At 48.5% G+C, this 20,839-nt stretch overlaps 1 protein-coding gene across 1 annotated transcript; it reads left to right on the top strand.

Moving 5' to 3' along the window:
- The first annotated feature begins 153 nt into the window (after positions 1-153).
- CACNG7 (calcium voltage-gated channel auxiliary subunit gamma 7) lies at positions 154-19,010 on the top strand. Its single transcript, XM_077133552.1, has 6 exons — positions 154-180; positions 2,949-3,173; positions 3,693-3,779; positions 4,038-4,178; positions 17,584-17,729; positions 18,639-19,010. The coding sequence occupies exons 2-6, from the start codon at positions 2,978-2,980 to the stop codon at positions 18,894-18,896; spliced, it is 828 nt and encodes a 275-aa protein (XP_076989667.1). The 5' UTR covers positions 154-180; positions 2,949-2,977; the 3' UTR covers positions 18,897-19,010.
- Positions 19,011-20,839: the final 1,829 nt, after the last annotated feature.

Below are 20,839 nucleotides of genomic sequence, written 5' to 3'. Positions count from 1 at the left end.
GCGGGGGGTGGGGGGTGGGAGGCCGGGAGGGGGCCGGGACGCCGGGCTCCGGGGCCGGGGCGGGGGGCGCGGGCACCGGCGACCCCGGTGGCGGCGGCGGCGGCAGCCGGGGGAAGCCGCGGGGCCGGTCATGCGGCTGCGGGGCCCGCGGCCCGGAGCGTCCGCCCAGCCCTGAGCGAGGTGAGCGCACGGGGAGGGTCCCGGGAGGAAGGGGGGTCGCCCCGGGATGCGGCTGGGAGCCGGGGTTGTGGGGTACAAGGGGTGCGTGTGGCTCGGGGGTGGCGGTCGGGGCGCCCGAGTTGGAGAGGCAGGAGGGGGGAAGGAGGAGCATCCGGGCCTAGGGAATCCCGGAGGAGGGGGCCTGAGGGTCCGGGAGCCGGGCAACTCTTCTCCTAATGCCTACATCGCAGAGACCGTTGGCCCGGACGAGGACGCCGGCCTGCTCCTGGGGGGAGGCGGTCCTGGGCGTCCCGCAGGCCGATGGAGGGCCCGGGACCGGTAAGAGCAGGATGCGAGCCTGGGGGAGGGTCCCCAGAAAGGGGGAGCTACGGCGCCCAAGAGATTGCGGGAGGTGGAGCTTAGACTTGGGACTTGAAGAATGGGACCCGGGGGGTTCGAAATGCCGGGACTCAGGAGAGGGAGGTGGAAGAGGATGAGAGGGACGCTCGGGGCCTGGGGGAAGGGTCCCGAAGGAGGAAAGGCTGTGAGCCCAAGGGGCGGTCCGGAGGAGAATGGGCAGATAGGGCGGGCGGGTTAGAGTGAGACGGAATCTGAAGCAGGAAGGGGGATCCAAAAGGGAAAGCGAGAAGGGTGAGAGTGGGCCATGGTCCCTGCGGGGAGTCAGAAGGGCCAAGTAGGGGAAGCTGCGGTCAGCTCCCTGGGACCAGGGCAGTCAGGGTGATTGGGATTTTAATGTTTGATTCCCAGCTGAGCAGACTGGACAAGGAGCAAGCAGCTGGCCGTCAGGCCTCAGCAGCCACCGAGTTGGGGGATGGGAGGAAAACCTGGTCAGACCTCAGGTCGCCGAGTTCCCCAGAGGCTGGGGGTGGGTGCTGGGCAGACAGGGGGCTTGCCTCCCATTCTAAGTCCTGATCCGGGTAGGGAAGAGGTTCAGGGCTATGGAAATTCTGGCTAAGGCAGGGGGAGTCTCGTGTCTGGGTAAGATTATTAAGGGAATGTTTAGGGGGTCTCAAACTTCCTAGTTAAAAGGACGATTTAGGGATCTATAGGTCTCTTGACTGCAATACGATAGGAGTCCCCCGAATCATGGGATTTTGTGGTTTGGGAGAAAGCTCTCAGATGGGGATGAGGATTGTGGGTTGGAGATTTGGAGTTCTTTGAGTTCTGGGTTGAGAAGCCCCCTAGTTGAGTCTTGGGTTTGTGACTGGAATTTGCCGTGAGACTGAGCTCTCTTGTTTTAGGAGAGATCAGGATTCCCAGTTGGATGTTTGAGGACATGATTAGAAGGGCTACCATGGGGAATTGGGGTCTGGAATCTCTGGGTGGGAATTTGGGGGTCCTGTGGTGGGGCAGTGGGGGGGGGCGCTGGACTTCATGGTTGGAGTTCTAAATCCAGTGCAATCATTCCTAGTTTAAGGGAGCTAACCCCCCTGTTTGACTGGGGTACTGTGTTTGGCAGACTGGGTTGGGGGTGGGGGAGGTGTCTCAGGTCATGGTTTTGACCTTTTGGAGTCTTCGCATGAAGATCCTGGCTCCAGTCTCTGAGTCCCACTATTGTGGAGCATGGGGACCTGGGTGGAGCTCCAGGTCAGAGCCTGGAGAAGGGGTTGACAAGGTACACAAACCCCGGGTCTGGGTTGTGGCCTGTGATCCCAGATTGGGTCTCGAATTGAGGTCAGGGCACTAAGAATCAGCATTCAAAGGTCACAGGTCAAGGTCTTGGTGTTAGAATTGGATGTTAAGGTCAAGATAAGAGTCTAAGTGTTTAAACTTGGGAGGGGGTGCTTTGCTCAGGGTCTTAGGTCCCTCTGTGGTCAAGGGTCTGTGGCTAGGATATGGAGAGTTAGGGGTCCTTGGTTGGTGACCCAGTTTTGGGATTTCTGACCCCAGAAATCCAGAGAGAGGGTTCAAATAAAGGGTTCAGGGTCCCAGGTCAGGGGATGAAATCAGAATTGGGTGACCTAGATTCAGGTCAAGTTGTTCAGCACCCAGTGGTCAAGGTCCGAAACCTAAGGTCCAGGGTCAGAATTGAAGTTAGGCACCTTGTTAGAGTTTGATACCCAACCCTGGGGTCTTGGATCAGAGCACAGAGTCAGGGATGGGGGCGACTTATCCTAGAGTTGAGGTCTCTGATCAGAGTAATAGTTCTCAGTCATGGGCCAGGTTTAGGATTAGGGTTTTTGGTGGGATTGTGTGTCTAATGTTGGGGCTTGGGTCAGGGCATGAGGTTAGGGTTGGGGAGCCTGGTTTTGAGGTCAAGAAGCTGGAAATAGAGTTTCTGGCCCGAGTAATGACATTTGGTATGCTGATTTGGACACGTGATTGGAACTGAAATTCGGACTTTAGATCTGGTCCAAGAATTATGTTCGGAAATTATATTCTGGCTTTGGGGACCTGGGATTGGTGCTCGGGTCAGTATCCAGGGCCAGAGCACAGATGTCAGGGAGGGTTGGGAAGCCCAGTGCCGGGGTTGGGGGTCAAAGGTCAATGTTTCTGGTTAGAGGATTGGCGTCCAGGGTTAGGTCCTGGGGGAGAACACAGATGTCACAGTTGGAGGACCCAGTCCTGGAGCTGGAGGACAATGCTTGGAGTCTCCAGTCAGGGTCCGCGGTGAGGGCCACAGGTCATCGGATAGGACACAGAGGTCCGACTTGGGACTGAGGTTTCAGTTTGGGGCCTGGTGTCTCCGGCTGGGGTCCAGTGTCCTCCGGTTACTGCGTGGGGTTGGGGACTCCGGCCGGTCTCATGTGGGCCCTCCACCCCGCCAGGCCCCGCAGGGCGCCCCCCGCCGCCGAGGATGAGCCATTGCAGCAGCCGCGCCCTGACCCTGCTGAGCAGCGTGTTCGGCGCGTGCGGGCTGCTGCTGGTGGGCATCGCGGTGAGCACCGACCACTGGCTGTACATGGAGGAGGGCACGGTGCTGCCGCAGAACCAGACCACCGAGGTCAAGATGGCGCTGCACGCCGGCCTCTGGCGGGTCTGCTTCTTCGCAGGTACAGACCCAGCCTGCCCTCGGCCCGGCCCGGACGCCCGCCCGGGATCCTGCACCCCCAGTGCCTAACGCACTTCCAGAGCCTGGGCCCAGATTTCTAGCCCCGCTCCTAGGCACCCCAAGGCTCCAACAACCCACGGGTCACCAGCCCCCTGGGGGCGTGGAGCCGCCCCTGGAACAGTCCGGCTCCCGGGCCGTTCCCCGCCGGAGGGGGCAGGGGAAAGGGCCCACGCCTCCCAGCGACCACCAAGGCCCTTCCTAGGGACCCTGGCCCCAGACGTTCTCCTCCAGAGGGACTCGGATTCCCGGCCCACGGCCCCTCCCCGCTCAGAACCCAGGGTTCGGGCCCGGACCCCCCTACTCACCCAGGACAGCTGCCTGAGATCCTGCCACTCCCTTCCGCCACCCCGAAGAGGAGCTCCGGCCGTACCCCAGTCCGGGGGTCTCCCCTCTGTCCGGCCTCCGTCCGGAGCCCTGCGAGCCGCGCTCATCCGGTCTCACCTCCTTATCCTCCTCCCAGGTCGGGAGAAGGGTCGCTGCGTGGCCTCGGAATATTTCCTTGAACCGGAGATCAACTTGGTGACGGAAAACACCGAGAATATTCTGAGTGAGGGGAAGCGGGGCCTAGGCCACGAGGGGCGGGGTCGCGGGGCGGGCCCTTGGAGGAGGGGCGGGGTCACGGGCAAGGCGGGGCCATGGGCGATGGAGGAGGGGCCAGACTGGAGGGGCGGGGCAAATGTAGGGGGTGTGGCCAAGATAGGGGCGGAGTCAGCAGGAAGCGGGAGGACCCCCACCAAGGGGTGGCGGCGGTGTCCCAGCGAAGACCCCTCCCTCACCTCCTCCTTTGCCCACACCCCTCCCCCAGAGACAGTGCGCACAGCCACCCCGTTCCCCATGGTCAGTCTCTTCCTGGTGTTCACCGCTTTCGTCATCAGCAACATCGGCCACATTCGTCCACAGAGGACCATTCTGGCCTTCGTCTCTGGCATCTTCTTCATCCTGTCTGGTGAGCCCAAGAAAAGGACTTAGGGGCTGGGGCCTGTTTCAGATCCCAGGAACCTGTGGGCCGCTTTTCCTCAGAGAGAGCCACCTCCTTGCTGTGTGACCTTGGAGGAGGTGCCCAACCTCTCTGAGCCCCGCTTTCCCTCTCTGTGAAATGGAGAGAGCGGCGCCTATGTCCCAGGGCTGTTTTGAGGGCCAAATTATAGCTAATGCTTATTGGGTGCTAATTATGTGCAGGCTCTGTTCTGATACTCACAACAACCCCATGAGGTAAATACTATTAATAGCCTCATTTTACAGATATGGGAACAAACAGAGATGAAGTCATTTTGCTCAACTCCATACAACTAGTGAAAGGCAGAGTTGAGAAACTTGCACAATTCGCCTCCAGAGGCTTTATTTTTAACCACTACTGATATTTTAGCAATTTCCAGTTTATAGGGCTCTTTTATTTTCTGACAAACATCTTATTATACAATTTTTTGAAAGAAAAGTTGAAAGACGTTTGTAGTGAATGCTCACAGACCTATTATAAATATATTGCTAGACATTTATCCCGTATCAGTCCACCTATATTTCTAACCATCCATCAATCTCTTATTTCTTCATGCATTTTAAAATACATTGCAGACATCAATACCTTTCACCCCAGATACTTCACCATGCACATCATTAGCTAGAATTCAATATTTGTTTCCAGTTGTTTTTACCTTTTGAGGCTCGAGGCTCTTTTGCATGTGTGATCACAAACTTTTTTCGTAGCATCTCTACTAAGGAGTTATAACCACTCACTTGACAAAATGGGGATAGACTGAAGTCCTGAGGGGAGCAGGAATTGCTCAAGATGCCAGAGCAAGCCTCTGCCAGACGACTTGAGTATCTGAGGTTCTAGAGTCATGTTTCTTTCTGAAATGTTTCCCTCCTCCAAATTTTAGCTCAATCAACCCAATTCAATCCAGCTCATCTTAGCCCAACCCAACTCAGCTTAATCAGGTTTAACTCAATCCAATCCAACTAACCCCAATTCATTCTGACTCAATATTTCAATTCAATTGAAATTAATTCAACAAATTTAATTAAACCCAATTCAAGTCCTTTTTAATTCAGTTGATAATTTACAGACAAACCCTGATGTACGCCTCATCTCCATTCTGTCTCTTGGGGGGTGGCATTCTGCTCCCTCTTTCCCAGGCTGGTTGTGCAAGCAGTTGTAGAGGGATCTTCAAATACCCCTCCCCCGGCTTCCTCCCTGCTCCTCACCCAGCCTTCTCTGGGCTCAGCCTCCCCCGTGCCTTCAACCTAACCTGACGAGACCTTTTCCAGGGAAACCAGGGTGCAACCTCCATGCAAACTTGAATCACGGCATGTGGAGCCAGACACCAAGCTAAAATAAGACGCGTAGAATATCACGATGCCAGAGTGTCAGAATCGAAAGGTCGCATCACTCTTCAGTTGGAAAAATAGTGTCCTAGAGAGAGAAAGTGGGGCAAGGGTAGGGAGCTCTGGGTACTATTCTTCAACCTACCCAAAGCATTATAAGGAAAGCATCGTTGTTTGCAGTTCACGGATGTTCAAAGAGGTGACATGGTTTGTCAGTGGAAGAGCTGGGATTGGAATCAAGGGTTCGCTGATCCCCAAACCCCTGTCACACCACCGCGGCAGGAGCTCACTGCCCATGGGTACAGCCAGGAGCAGGCCCAGAGCTCTGAGGGACCACACAGCGAGGTTTTGGCATTGAACCCCGCTGGTCACCCCTGTGACCTGTGCACCCCATCCCAAGGTGTCCAGTCGTGTAGCTTTCAAGGTTGCGGGGCACAGTGGCTGAAGGCACATGCTGTGAATCTAGAAAGACCACAGTTCAATTCCCACCACTACCATTTACTGACTGTGCGAGCCAATGGAGCCCGAGCCTTTCTTTGTGGAGTTGTTGGGAGGGTGAATCTTGGTCAGGGTTTACAGACATCCTCTCTTGAGGGCCGTTGGCAGCATGTAAGTGAGTGGGCGTGGCTGCGTTCAGTAAAACTTGATTTATGGACAATTACAATGTTAAATTTCATGTGATTTCCACATGTCATGAAATAGGATTCTTCTTTTTGTTTCTTTTTTTCAAGCATTTAAAAATGCAAAAACCATTCTTAGCTTGCAAACCATACCCAAAACAGACAGTGGTCCAAATTTGGCTGGCCTGTGGGTCATCATTTGTCAACTGCCAATCTAGGTCACAGACATGAGGGACCCTGCTTAGACCCTGGCTTATAAGATAAGTGCTCAGCAAGTGGTAGTTAAAAATTAAAAGCAAACAAAGGGTGCATGGTAGTTCCGTGGTAGAATGCTCGCCTGCCATGCGGGAGACCCCATTCCTAGCCCATGCACCCCCACCGAGAAAAGAAAACAACAAATAAATATAATAATAATAATAATAATAGTAATAAACGCTTTATTGAGTGCCAGGGGTTGGGGCAGTTCCAAGTGCTTAGCACTACCCTTTTTCACCCTGTAAGTTAGATGTGATTATTATCCATCTTTCTGTTGAGGAAGCGGGGGCACCTGCAGATCAAGTTGCTCAGCAGTAGAAGCAAGATTCCAGCCCAGCTCTTCACCGTGGCGCAGGCTGCCCTGCCAAACAGGAGAGATTAAGGGTGGAAATAAGTCTAATACCTTGGATCTAGAATGGAATTTTCTGGCCTTCATGTTCTCAGTGAGGAAACCAAGGCTCAGAGTGAGTGAGACAGCAGTTGCCCAATGTCTGATCCACAGCGGGTTAGCATCCCACCCGGTGGAGAGCTGGGCGAGGGGGTGGGCAGGGACACCTGAGTGTTGAAACACCCCCCACCCACCCACCCAGAGACGCATGCTGTGGATGAACTAGAGGGAAAGAGACTGCGAATGGGCAAGCCAAGGAGAAAGCTTATGGAGTTGTCCCAACAATAGCCACTCAGAGTATGTTCTGAGCTGGAGCTGGGGAAATGAGGATAAAGAGCACTGGTCAACTGCGAGGGACAAGAGATATTGACAGAAGGATCAGTAGCACCAGCTGCCTGACTGGTTGGGGTTGGTGAGAGGTAGGGGAGAAAGCTAAGTGGCATTGACTTTCTTTTCCAGCCAGCTTCCCACACATGCGCCATATCCCCTGATCCTCAAACAGGCTGCATGTGTCTACTCGTTCATCTGCTCATCGGATATTTCCATCCGAATTCCAGCTTCTGTCCTGGAGACACACCTGAATCCCAAAAGAGAGCCCAGGCAGAGACAACACAAAACAGCCCCCAGCATGTAGCTAAAACGTGCTACACACCTGCTCACATTCCTTCGGTGGATTCCCATTGCACCTAGAATAAATTCAAACCCCTCTCTCTGGCCCACGAGGAAGTCTGTGATCTGTTCACTGCTCAGGTCTCTGACCTCACATCCTAATGTGTTCTACCCCCACGTCGGGACCCTGGCACTCATGACCCGCCTCTGCCCGGAAGTCTCTCCTGATTCTCGATGGGGCTCAAATTTTCCCTGAAAACAGTACTTAATGTTGTCTTGAACTCAGTGTACCATTTATCATTTCACCTATTTTATATATTTTCTCATAGCACTTATGGCTAATGTTATTTTGCTTGTTTGTTTTCTGTCTCCTTCCACCAGAATGTAAGCTCCAAAAAGACAGGGACCTTTCAAACTTGCTCTTTCATTTGCAGCTGCAGGGCCAGATTAATTACTGATACAAAGTACACACTGAACTGTCTATTGAATGACAAGGACAGCTCAGGACGTTCTGGGAAAAAGAAGGATGCATTAGGGTGGTATGGGGAGGGTGGGAGCAGCCAGGGAGGGCTTCCAGGAGGAAGTGACATCTAAGTTCTGAAAGAGCAATGGGGGGATTTTCCAGATAAAGAAGGAAAAGTGCATTGCATGGAGATGGAATTCACAGATTATTTCAAGGCTCTAGAAAGCATCCTCAGAGATAGCCATGTGTGCAGCTCTCCATGGTTCTGAAATCTTTTTGTTCTAAAGCCAGATTGTTTTTCTCTTCAGCATAGAATGTAGGTGACTCTTGTCCACTGTGCTCTAAGAATTCTGAAGCAGATGTAGCTAGGAGGGAGAAGGAGGGGGAGAGTTGGATTGCAGAGAAAGGATGGAGGGAGAGAAGGAGAAAAAAAGGAGAGGGAAAAGAAGGTTATTTTCGGAGAAGCACAACTACTGTGAAATGGCCAGGCTGGAGAAGGAATAACTTATGTTTTGACATTATTTTTGGATAATTTGCAATTACTGTGAAAATTACTTCTTCCTTTTTGGAAATATTTGCTTCCTTCTCATCAACCCCCGCTCCTGACTCTCCACACATGGGTAACGTTTGTTTGTTGTTTTCGAGAAGTCGCATGACCCATGCTTCTGGGGTCCAGGTTTGAAGTGGGAGGTGAGGCACGAGATGCCACCTAGAGAGCTTGGACTGTCAGGTTGGGGAACAAATACTTTCTCCCCTGGACAAGGAGAAGTTTTTTTTTTTTTAATTTATTTATTAATTTAAAAATATCTAACAAACGATCTAAAACATTAACAATAATTCACAATATTATCACTCAGTTGCATATTCATCATTTCTTAGAACATTTGCATCAATTCAGGAAAAGAAAAAGACAACAGAAAAAAAAATAAAACAAAAACAGAAAAAAGAAGATTATACATACCATACCCCTTACCCCTTGCTTTCATTAGCATTTCAAACCAAACTTATTTTAACATTCCTTCCCCCTGTTATTTATTTTTATTACATATGTTCTACTCATCTGTTGACAAGGTAGATAAAAGGAGCATCAGATACAAGGTTTTCATAATCACAGTCACATTGTGAAAGCTATATCATTATTCAATCATCCTCAAGAAACATGGCTACTGGAACACAGGGAGAAGTTTTGAGTAGGGAGGGAGAGAATCTGTTCTGGGTTAGAGAGAACAAATATCTGAAGCAGGAAAATAAGGTTTTGAAAGCATTTGTTCCAGTATAGGGAATAGGGCCTGAGCTGAGGCAGGGGGCTTGAGGATGGAAAAGGAGGCTCTGATTTTTGAGGGATTCAGAAAGTAAAATGGACACGAATTAGCGACTGATCATTCATGCCAGGTGAGATGGGTGGGTGGGTAGAGGATCAAAATGAATTTCTTGAGTCTGATTTGGGTACCCGAGTGAGTGGTGGCTTCTGTACTTCCTTCAGTATTTTTAAGAGCTATCTCACACAACTTTTCACCACACACAACTTCATGGGCTACCTCTTCCTGAATGTGAAAATTACAGAATACTAGAAGTTGAAAGTGGTATAGAAGTTCAGAGAAAGGAAAGTTTGCTTCTTAGAAGGGATGGGAGAACGGTGGGCCTCTAAAGGGAGACAGCAGCTAATAAGCTTTTCTAGAAATTCGGCTGCATTGCAAGTATATTCATCCACTCAATTAATATTCATTATATACTGGGTATTGTGCAAGATGCTAGGAATACAAGAGGGAAAACATGGGCTAGGTTCTAGCCTCTAGGAGCCTATATCTTAGTGCAGATGGGAGAGATATATGATAAAAAATTAACATATTAAAAATATCATGTTATATGGAGTAAAAATAAATAATAGGGGGACCAAATGTTAAAATAAATTTAGTAGATTGAAAATGCTGGTGATCTGTGAAGGGGAAGGGTAGGGGTTATGGTTTGTATGAATTTCTTTCTTTTTTCTTTTTATTTCTCTTTCTGGATTGATGCAAATGTTCTGAGAGGTGATCATGGCGATGAATATATAACTATGTGATGATATTGTGAGTTATTGTTTATGTACCAAGAAGGGAGTGATCATATGATAAGAATGTTTGTGTTTGTATGTTGTTATGTTTAAAAAAAAAGTGTCGTGTTATATGGTGATAAGTGCTATGAGGAAAAATAAAGCAGGTTAAGGGGAAGGAAAGTGATGGGCTCATTATTTTATCCTACCCTGTTCTAGTTTGCTGGCTGCTGGAATGTGATGTACCAGAAACGGAATGGCTTTTTGGAAAGGGGAATTTATTAAGTTGCAAGTTTACAGTTCTAAGGCTGTGAAAATGTCCCAATTAAAGCAAGTCTATAAAAATGTCCAAATTCAGGCATGAACAAGAGGTTACTTTCACTTAAGAAAGGCTGATGGACTTCAGGTTTTCTTTCTCAACCAGACAGGTACATGGTGAATATGGCAACATCTGCTAGCTTTCTCTCCAGGCTTCTTGTTTCATGAAGCTCCCCCAGGGACATATTCCTTCTTCATCTCCAAAGGTCTCTGGCTGCGTAGGCTTTTGTGGGTCTCGTGGCTCTGTCCTCTCATGGCTCTGTGGTTCTCCCCAAAATGCTGCCTGCTTTCAAGGATTTCAGTAACACAATCAAGACCCACCTGGAATGGGTGGAGTCACATCTCCATCTAATCAAAAAGTTAATGCCCACAATTGGTTTTGTCACATCTCCATGGAGGTAATCTAATCAAAAGATTCCAACCTACATTATTGAATCAGGATGAAAAGAAATGGCTGCCCCCACAAAAAGATTAAAACATGGCTTTTCTAGGGCGCATAATCCTTTCAGACCAGCACATATCCCAATCACCCCAATTCCTTAAATGAAAACTTTGAAATCTATGGAATCCTATAGTGAACACTAGTCTACATTCCCTAACTCTGATCCACCTAAATATTACATTTACTAACATTTTGGCATTCTCTTTCTCTCCTTCCTCCTCCTTGCTCCCCTCTCCCCCGGTACACGTGGACACAAATGCATTCATTTTGGCTTCCCCATCTGAACGTAAGTTGCAGGCACCTCCGTAGTTCACTTCTAAACAATTCCATGTTCATCTGCAAAGAATGAGGACACTCATCCACATAACTGCAAGACCATTTTCACACCTAAAATTCGTACAATTATCCCATAATAAAACTTGGTTCATTTTCAAATGCTCCCAGTTGTTTCAAAACGTCTTTTGTAGTATTTCCCCAGAACCAGGACTCAGTTTAAGCCTATGCTTCACATTCAGTTAAGTTTCTTTTTGTTTAGAATAATTCTCCCACTTTGTTTTATAATATCGACTTTTAAAATATATTTAATTATAGAAGTTTCTAAGCATAACAGCAACAACAAAAACCCGAAAAGAATAGTATAATGAAATCCCATGCATCCATCATTCAACTTCAGCAATTATCAACATGTGGCTAAACTTTTTTTAACTTAACCCCCATACCCTCTTATTCTACTTCACGGGATTATTTTTAAATCAGTCTCAAACATTTATCCACAAATATGAAAGTATATCTCTGAGAAATAAGCATTCCTTTATTTAACAGAACCACAATGTTATTGCCATGCCAAAGCAATTAAGAAAAATTCCTTAATTTCATCTAATATCCAGTCATGTTCAAATTTCCCCCATTTGTCTCATAAATGCCTTTTTATGGTTAGTTTGTTGCGAATAGAGATCCAAATTCCACATATTGCATTTAGTTGATAGATCTCTGAAGTCTCTTTGAGTCTATAACAGTTTCTCCCCTTTTATTTTTTTCTTGTCATTTATTTATTGAAGAAGTCTGGTCATTTGTCATGAAGAATTCCCATACTCTGGATTTTTCCCATCGTGGTTCTGTGTCATGGTTTAATATGTTCCTTTAATACCTGTATCGTCTTATGAACTTGTAGTGAGATCTAGAAGAGGCTTGCTGTATTCAGGCTTGATTTCGGGGGGGGGGAGGGGCAAGAGAACTTCATAGATAGGTTGTGTTTCACACCTCACATCATCAGGATGCACATGATGTCTGGTCCCCTCTCCTTTTGAGACATTAAGATTGATCAATGGTTTAGGAAGTGCCAGCTGTATGCGTGTCATCATTCTTTTGAAGACTTCAGGAAAAGAAATCTTGGAAAATACCCTGCACTCTGGATTTGTTAAATCCTCATAGTATTTATGAATTTGTTTCTCTTTCTCTATGTTTTCTGTAACCTGGAAGTTATGTCTAGACTAGAGGCTTGATCAGATTCATGCTGAACACATTTGGCAAGATCATTCAGAGGTGGCGACAGGTACTTTATATCTCATCACTTCGGGTGGAAAATAGTGTCAGGTTGTCCCGCTGTGAGTGGTTGCAAAGTGTGAACGCTTGGCAAAGGTGGTACCCATCAGACTGCTCCTTTGTAAAGGTACATTTGTTCTCTTTATAATTAATGAGTGATTTGCAGGGTAACACTTTGGCATCTTGAAAACAAATCCTCTTCTAGGATATCTTTTATTTTATTTAAAATGTTTTATTTTGGGAAAAAATAGCCTACAGAAAAATCGTAAAAATAATACAATGAACTCCCATCTATCCTTCGTTTAGATGCAACAAATTTGCTACATTTCCCCCTCTTTTTTCCTTCCCCCTCTCTCCCTCTCTCACCCCCTCTCTCCCCACTCCCTCTCCCTCCCATGTGCACCCACACAGACAATTATATCTTTCCTATATATGGAGCCCCTTGAGAGTAAGTTGCAAACACTTCATCCCCAAATACTTCAGCAAGTATCTCCTCAGCACAAGTGCATTTCTTTTATATAACCACCCTGCAATAATAAATTCAAGAAGTTTAACATTTATATAATACTATAGCTAATATGCAGTCTATATTAAAATTTTGGCAATTGTCTCCACACCGTCTTTTATAGTCATTCTTTCCACAATTCACGATCCAATCTCGGATTACGCTTTGCATCTACTTGCGTCTCTTTAGTCTTCTTTCATCTTTTACAGTTCTTTAGCCTTTCTTTTTAAATCTTTCGTATTGACAGTTTTGAAGAGTGCAGCCGAGTGTTTCATAGAGCGTTCCCCCATTCCGTCACGAGTGGATTCAGATGACACACTTACAGCAGGAATGCTCCATAAACGGAGTGGCGTCTCGTATCGTTTCAGGAAGTGTGTGATGTCGGTTCGCCCCATAAATTGTGATCTGACTTTGATGACGGCAGTGTCTGCCAGGTCTCTTCACTACAAAGGAGCCTTTTTACCCCTACTGGGAGATCCTGCCACCCAACAGTTTAGCATCCCTTGATGATTCCTGCTTGAACCTAACATTACTAGCAGGCTGCCATGTGGGGTTTTCCTGTAACTCTACTATTCCGCCTACATTTATAAATTGGTATGCTACTGAAAAGAAGACTTTCTCTTTTCTCCTATTTATTTATTTGAATTATCCTTATGGACTCACGTGTTGTTGTTGTTTTTAATTCAACGTGCCATACGCTGTTACCTTCCTTCTTCATTTTGATGTGCAGCTTGGGGAAGCTGATCATCAGGAACCCTTTTAGCTGATACCTCTCTGTATGTTTTTTTTTGACATGTCCCTATTACTTTTTCCTTATTTCCTTACTTGTTGGCACAATAAAATGCTTCAGGTGCAGTTTTACTGACCCTGCCCCTCTTGTGCCTTTTACTGGGGGATGAAATGAGAGAACAGATGTGGACGCCAGGTTTGCTCTCTGCTGCCAGGTATGAGTGCATCCAGGACAAGAAGCTGGGAAATTATATCTATTTAAATAACAGGAATTCATAGTGATACCTAAACACCACAGGGTTCTTTCTTGCCTTGCCCCAGTCTGTATTCATCTCTCCTTCTGTTTAGAATATTTGGCTTACCAAAACATCCAAATATTTACAATTTGCTCAATCCTACAATGCACACAAAATAATTTCTGAACTGCTGCTACTATACCCCCTCCAACCATAAACCTAGTAAAAGAGGTTGTAGGTTTCTTTGCAGATCTTTTTGTCTTCAGACTGAGATATATATATTCAAAAGCTACTTGGATTAGTACTTTTGCCACCCCCTGTGGTTATATTATTCATTTGATATAAAGTTAAATTTATTTCTGTTCATTTTGAATTTTAATTTCCCCCCTAATCTGGTTGATTTTTATATTTTGAACACATAAATTATTAGCAGGCTTCCAACAGTCGAAATCATACAAAGATATGTACTCAGAGAAATGCACTCCATCCTCAACTCTTCCTTCCTGTACGTAGGTAATCAACCAATTCCATTAGTCCTTCCTACGTCTTTTCAGGCAAAAATAAGCATGTACTTATAAAATATGTATACGAATATATATATTATATATATATACATTTTTGTGCCCTTCCTCCTTCCTCCAAAGGTAGCATACTGTATATACTCTTTTATACATTACTTTTTTACTTATTGATACACTCTGGAAATATCAGTGAACCCCATAGCAGATTGTAGAATCCTTCTTCATTCTTATTTTAATGCAGCACAGCACTCTGCAATGTGACTATTTTGTAGCTTATTCTAACAATCCCCTCTGTAAATGCATTTAGTTCATTTCCAACCTTTTGTGATGTCAAATAATGCTGACAAATTAGCTTATACATATATACTTTTACATATTTGGAGGGGTGCCTTCAGGGTAAATTCCTATAAATGGGGTTTCTAGCCAGAAAGAGATTGGTTTTGTTACAGATTGCCAGATTCCCTCCACAGGGGACACACCATTTTGCATTCCCCCTGACTCACCGACAGAGTGGGTTACAAAGATTTTTAACTAACTGATTGATGAGAGATATCTCAGTATACTTTTCATTCTGACTGATGAGGCATATCTCAGAATAGTTTGCATTGAGAGTGCTTTAAAAGACAAGACCAACCACGACACCAGGTGGTCTTTTCCTAAGAGTGGACAAGCAAGGGGAATCTACATGATGTGATCAAACTGTGGGAGAGGGAGCAGCAAGTGCAAGGGTCCTGGGGAAGGGAGGCCAGTAGGAGATGCAGTTGGCAGGGATTCGAGCCTGCAGGCATTTAACCCAGGGATCGGAAACACTTTTTTCTGTAAAGGGTCAGATAGTAAATATTTTCAGCTCAGCAAGTCAGTCCCTGTCACAACCCGTCAACTTCACAGTGGAAAGCTTGAAAGCAGCCAATAGGGAATATGTAAATGAACATGCATGATCGTATTCCAATGTAATTTGTTATGGACACTGAAATTTGAAATATATATATATATTTAAATTGAGATATAATTCACATAGCAGAAAATTAACCCTTTTAAAATATGTAATTCCATGGTTTTTTTAAAATCAAATGTCATCTTTCCTTTGGAAAAAAGATAACACTGATTGTTAAGACTGACAAGGAATCAATTTCTAATTGCATTGAGAGGAAAAAATTAACTAACAAAATTATAACCTTAATTAAATGATTGAACTCATTACTCTTGAGATGGGGAGCAGATACTTCATTTTTTCCATTTGTTTATAGCACTGGAAATGATTTTAACATGTGATTATTTTATTATATTAAAATTATTATGTTACATGTTTTGTTTTTTAAATATTTTTATTGATAAATCTGAACATACATTCTATACATGGTGTACAATCAATGCTCACAATAGCATCACATAGTTGTGCATTCATCACCATGATAATTTTTCAGTACATTTGCATCACTCCAGAAAAAGAAACAAAAGGAAAAAAAGAAAACCTCATATATACCATACCTTTATCCCTCCCTCTCATTGACCACCAGTATTTCCATCTACCCAATTTATTTTAAGCTTTGTCCCCATTATTTGTTCATTCTCCATCCATATTTTTTATGCATCAATTCAGTGGTTTTTTATATATTCACAAGACTGTGCACCCCTCACGACTATCTAATTCTAGCACATTTTTATCATCCCAAAAGGAGACCCCATCCTGATTAGCAATCCGTCCCGATTCTCCCATCCCCCCTCATTCCGTCCGTAGCAACCATTAATCTACTTCTGGTCTCTGTGGATTAGCCTATTCTGGACATTTCATGTAAGTGAAATCATACAATGTGTGGCCTTTTATGCTTGCCTTCTTTTTACTTAGCATAATGTTTTTGAGACTCATCCATGTGTTAGCATGTAAAACTACTTCGTTACTTTTCATGGCTGAATAATATTCCATTGCATGGATATACCACATTTTGTTTATTCATTCATCAGTTAATGGACATTTAAGTTGCTTTCACTCTTTTTGGCTTTTATGAATAATGCTACAAATTTTTGCATGAACCTATGGTTTCACTTCTCTCGGTTATATACGTAGGAGTGGAATGACTGGATCATGTGGCAACTCTGTATCCAACTTTTTTAGGAACTGTCAAGCAAAATTCATAAATTTTTTATATACCCTGAAATATAATTATTTTGATTTTTTCCAGTCAATTAGTTATATAAAAGCCATTCTTAATTCACGAGCCATACAAAACAGGTAGGGGCCTGGATTGGGCTCATGGGCCCCCAGAGTTTGCTGAAACCTCTTCTAGGCACAAGATAACTCGATTTTATTCTGAATCTGATGGACACATAAATGTCCATTTGCAGCATTCTGGGGGGAGGTGTTGGTAAGGACTGGATGGTTTAATTCAGGGCTTGTCACGACTACGGTTGAGGAGGAAATGCATCAGGAGGAAAGGACATTGGCTCTTAAAAATTTGCAAATCAGCTCTCTCCACTCTCTCCATTGCCCCTACTTCCTCAACATACCTGGAGATAAAAACGGTACCTACTTCAAAGGGTTGTTGTGAGGTTCAAGTGAATTATATATGAACAGCTCTGAGAACAGTGCCTGACAGAGCAAGACCTGTAGAAAAAGTGGCTGTTATAATAATAATAATGATTATCATTGATGATGTGAATAGTGGCAGTTGTAATTATCTGACAGCTCCCGCTCAGGCTTCGTCCCCTTCCCCCTGGAACATCCCAACTCCAGGACTTCCCTTCCATTCTGTTCTCTATGCCAACCAGCCCCAGAAGGACCTTCTAACACCCTGATCTGTCCCTGACCATCCCCTGCTCAAACCTTCCATGGCTCCCTAGTGCCCTTGACATGAAGCCAAGCTTCCCAGCCTGGCATTTGGTCACATGGATCAGCTCGATGCCCGCACAGCTCTTATCCCCAGACTTTGTGGGTGCTATTCCTAGTGCCTGGGGTGGTATAACTGTACACCCCTATTCTTCCCTGGGCCTCGTCCTTTAGTCCCAGGGTAAGGGCCATTCTAGGAAGCTTACCTTGACCTGTCCACCCGCACCCCTCCTCTGGGCTCCCACAGAGCTCTGTGCTTCTTCCCTCCTCTACTGTCACCACCCACATGATTATTGACCCAAGGCCATATTTATCTTTCTTGGTTGCATGTGGGTGCCTAAACGCAGGGATTTTTGTGTGTTTTTTTGAGGGGTGGCAGGGGGTTATTGATTCATCTTGGGTTCCCTGCACTCAGCCAAGGCCCAGCACATGAGGCTTCATGGACATTAGGGCCGGGAGGAGGCGAAGGCAGTGAGACGGGGAAGGGTTGCTGCTCAAGAAGGCGTCCAGTTCTGATGGAGCAAGGACGCCCTCTGCTCCCCCAGGCCTCTCCCTGGTGGTGGGCTTGGTTCTCTACATTTCCAGCATCAACGACGAGGTCATGAACAGGCCCAGCAGCTCGGAGCAGTACTTTCACTACCGCTACGGGTGGTCTTTTGCCTTCGCTGCTTCCTCCTTTCTACTCAAAGAGGTGATGTCTTGTGGATTCAGACACTAGAGCTGTGAAAGGGGAGGGGCTGGGGGCCTGGTTCCTGCTCACAAGAGATAAGGTGGCTGGGTGTCTCACTGCCAAGTCCTGGGGGAAGGGGGGCTGGGGACCTGGACCCTGGGTCTGAGGGAGGAGGGGCTGGGGGACCCCCGGGTCTGGGGGAGGAGGGGGTCTGGAACCCTGGGTCTGGGGGAGGAGGGGCCCAGGGCCTGGACCCCCTAGGTCTGAAGGTGGAGGGGCTGGGGGCCTGAACCCCCGGGTCTGAGGGAGGAGGGGCTGGGGGACCTCCGGGTCTGAGGGAGGAGGGGCTGGGGGACCCCCAGGTCTGGGGGAAGAGGGGGTCTGGAACCCTGGGTCTGGGGGAGGAGGGGCCCAGGGCCTGGACCCTGGGTCTGAGGGAGCAGGGGCTAGGGGCCTGGACCTCTGGATGTGAGGGAGGAGGGGCTGGGGGCCACCGAGTGTGAGGGAGGAGGGGTGGGGGCCTGGACCCCTGGATCTGAAGGAGGATGGGCTGGGGGACCCCGGGTCTGAGCGGGGAGGGGCTGGGGGCCTGGACCCCTGGATCTGAAGGAGGATGGGCTGGGGGACCCCGGGTCTGAGCGGGGAGGGGCTGGGGGCTTGGACCCCCCAGGTCTGAAGGTGGATGGGCTGGGGGCCTGAACCCTGGGTCTGGGGGAGGAAGGGCTTGGGGACTCCCAGGTGTGAAGGAGGAGAGGCTGGGGGCCTGGACCCCCAGGTCTGAGGGAGGAGGGGCTGGGGGACCCCTGAGTCTGGAGGAGGAGGGGCTGGGGGGCCCCAGGTCTGAGGAGAGAGGACGCTGGGGTCCGGCTCTCGCGCGGGGTCAGAGGGGCCTGAGGACCCGCTCCTGGCGGTGACGGTGGCCTCCCGCAGGGGGCGGGCGTCATGTCGGTGTACCTGTTCACCAAGCGCTATGCGGAGGAGGAGATGTACCGCCCGCATCCCGCCTTCTACCGCCCGCGCCTCAGCGACTGCTCCGACTACTCCGGCCAGTTCCTGCAGCCCGAAGCGTGGCGCCGCGGCCGCAGCCCGTCCGACATCTCCAGCGACGTGTCCATCCAGATGACCCAGAACTACCCTCCGGCCATCAAGTACCCCGACCACCTGCACATCTCCACCTCGCCCTGCTGAGGCCCCTGCGGCTCCCGCCCGGGGGGTGCTGCGCCAGCCCCCACCACCCCAGCCGTGCCCCCCTTCCTCCCTCCTCTCCTTCTGCCTGGGCCCCTTGGGTCCGACCTCTCCTCTTCCCTGGTTCCCGCCCCTTCGAGATGGCACCCCCCCGCCTCGGGATCCCACCTCCGCCGAGGCCCTGCACCCTCCCAGCCGGGCCCGAGCGGACAGGACCGCGCCCCGCAACCCCCTGCAGGGCGCCCCGGGGCTGCGGGGCGAGAGCTGGCCTCGTCCTCCCCTGCGGCCTCCGCTCCTCGGGGGACCCCCCTCTTTCTCCTTCCTCACCGACTGCGCTCTTTTCTGCCCCCTGAAGCCTTTTAGGGGGCTCGAACGGATGTCCTTGCTTCCTCAGCTGTCCGCGCCTTTTCCTTTTCTTTCCTTTCTCCTCCTCCCCTAACTCCCTCCCCCCCCCACCCCCGCCCCCACCCGACTTCTCCGAGCCCCGCGGTGCGGTCAGCTCCGCACACCCTGCAACAAGGACCGGGGCCCGAGGTGGACGACGTTCCCGAGGCCATCTCCCACGCCTGCGCCCGCCTCTTCCCCCTCGAGGCCCCGTCGGGGGAGGGAGAGGCAGTAGCGGGGGTCCACACCCCCCCAAACCTCGAAGTCTTCCATTTTCTGGCACCCCCACCCCCATTGAAGTCCCCTTCCCATCTCAGGCCTCCGACTCCGGCCTCTTTCAAGGGCCCGTCCGCCCCCTTGGACTGATTTGGGGAGGGGGGTCCGCAGAAATTCGCAACCCCCTCCCCCTTATTAGGGGAGGAGGGGCGAGGTGGCACAGTGTTGTACACGGAACCGGATTAGCCCCCGGGGTGGGGGGAGGGGGTGGGACGGGGGCTTTTAGTTCGCATTTTAGGAGGGAGGGGGAGGGGGCCGCAGCAGTTAACCAGTCTTTACGCAGCGATTTTTAACGAGGCTGGGGCGGGGGTGGGGGTGGGACACTGGGGGCGGGGCGGAGTGGGGGGGGCCCTGGCTCTGTTATTTACCGTGTATCATATGTAAATATCGACAGAAACTTCAATAAACTTTATTTCAAACACGTCTCCACCTGCCCAGGGGAAGGGGCTTGGATAGGTCTGTATCCCTAACGCTGCAGAAGAAGATTAGATTGGGTGTGGGTAAATGACTTAATTATCATAATTACAAACAACCCTCCCTGTAAAGTGCTGTAGGGCAGAGAAGGTCAGGTCAGGCTCAATAAATAGTAATTTAGTATTCCCACAACCCACTTTGTAATACAGTTACTCAACTTCCCCCTTCATTCATAGCTTCATTTCATTTTCTGCAAATTGAATTTATTGACTTTTTCTTTTTTTAAACAAATAATCTGAAGGAGATAAAACGACTCACCCAAAGTCACTCAGAAACTGGCAGAGTCATCCCTTGAAACCAGGCTCATCTGGTTCCAAAGCTTCAGTTTCCTTCCCCTCGTACCAAGGAGCAATGGGTTTTCTTAACCCTTGATTTGGTCACTCTTGAGAAATAACTGTAATTTGCACACCAACTGTGAGCCAGACACCACCATCATCAGTCACAGTCACCTTGTAGGATGGGAATTGTCACCCCCGATTTGCAGGTGAGGGGACCACGCCTTAAGAAGTTGGAATGATTAAGTGGCGCCTCTGAGGTCTGCAGTCCCGCAGCCCCGGGGGACTGAGAACAGCCCTAAGTGTGTGTAAGCTTCTTCTTGAAGTGTGCTGCAACTTCTTTGCTCTTGAGTAGCCATCACAAATGTCCCCAAACACAAGCACAACCAAGGACCACAAACACATTTACTTTACAGGTGTCACACACTGTGCTAGGCGTTTTTCATTTATTAGCTAGTTGGAGCCTCTCAACCATCCTGTGAAGTAGGCATTCTAATTAGCCCCACTTTACAGACAGAGAAACTGAGGCTCAAGGAG

This window comes from Tamandua tetradactyla, chromosome 16 (genome assembly GCF_023851605.1).
Source record: "Tamandua tetradactyla isolate mTamTet1 chromosome 16, mTamTet1.pri, whole genome shotgun sequence".
NCBI classification, from domain to species: Eukaryota; Metazoa; Chordata; class Mammalia; order Pilosa; family Myrmecophagidae; genus Tamandua; species Tamandua tetradactyla.
The sequence above is the reverse complement of the archived record's forward strand: the minus strand, read 5'-3'. Positions and strand labels throughout refer to the sequence as shown.

Coding starts and splice junctions, on each gene's coding strand:
- CACNG7 (XM_077133552.1), top strand. CDS start 2,978: ATGAGCCATTGCAGCAGCCGCGCCCTGACCCTGCTGAGCAGCGTGTTC. Junction 4,179..17,583: donor CATCTTCTTCATCCTGTCTG/GTGAGCCCAAGA, acceptor CTGCTCCCCCAG/GCCTCTCCCTGGTGGTGGGC. Junction 17,730..18,638: donor CCTCCTTTCTACTCAAAGAG/GTGATGTCTTGT, acceptor GGCCTCCCGCAG/GGGGCGGGCGTCATGTCGGT.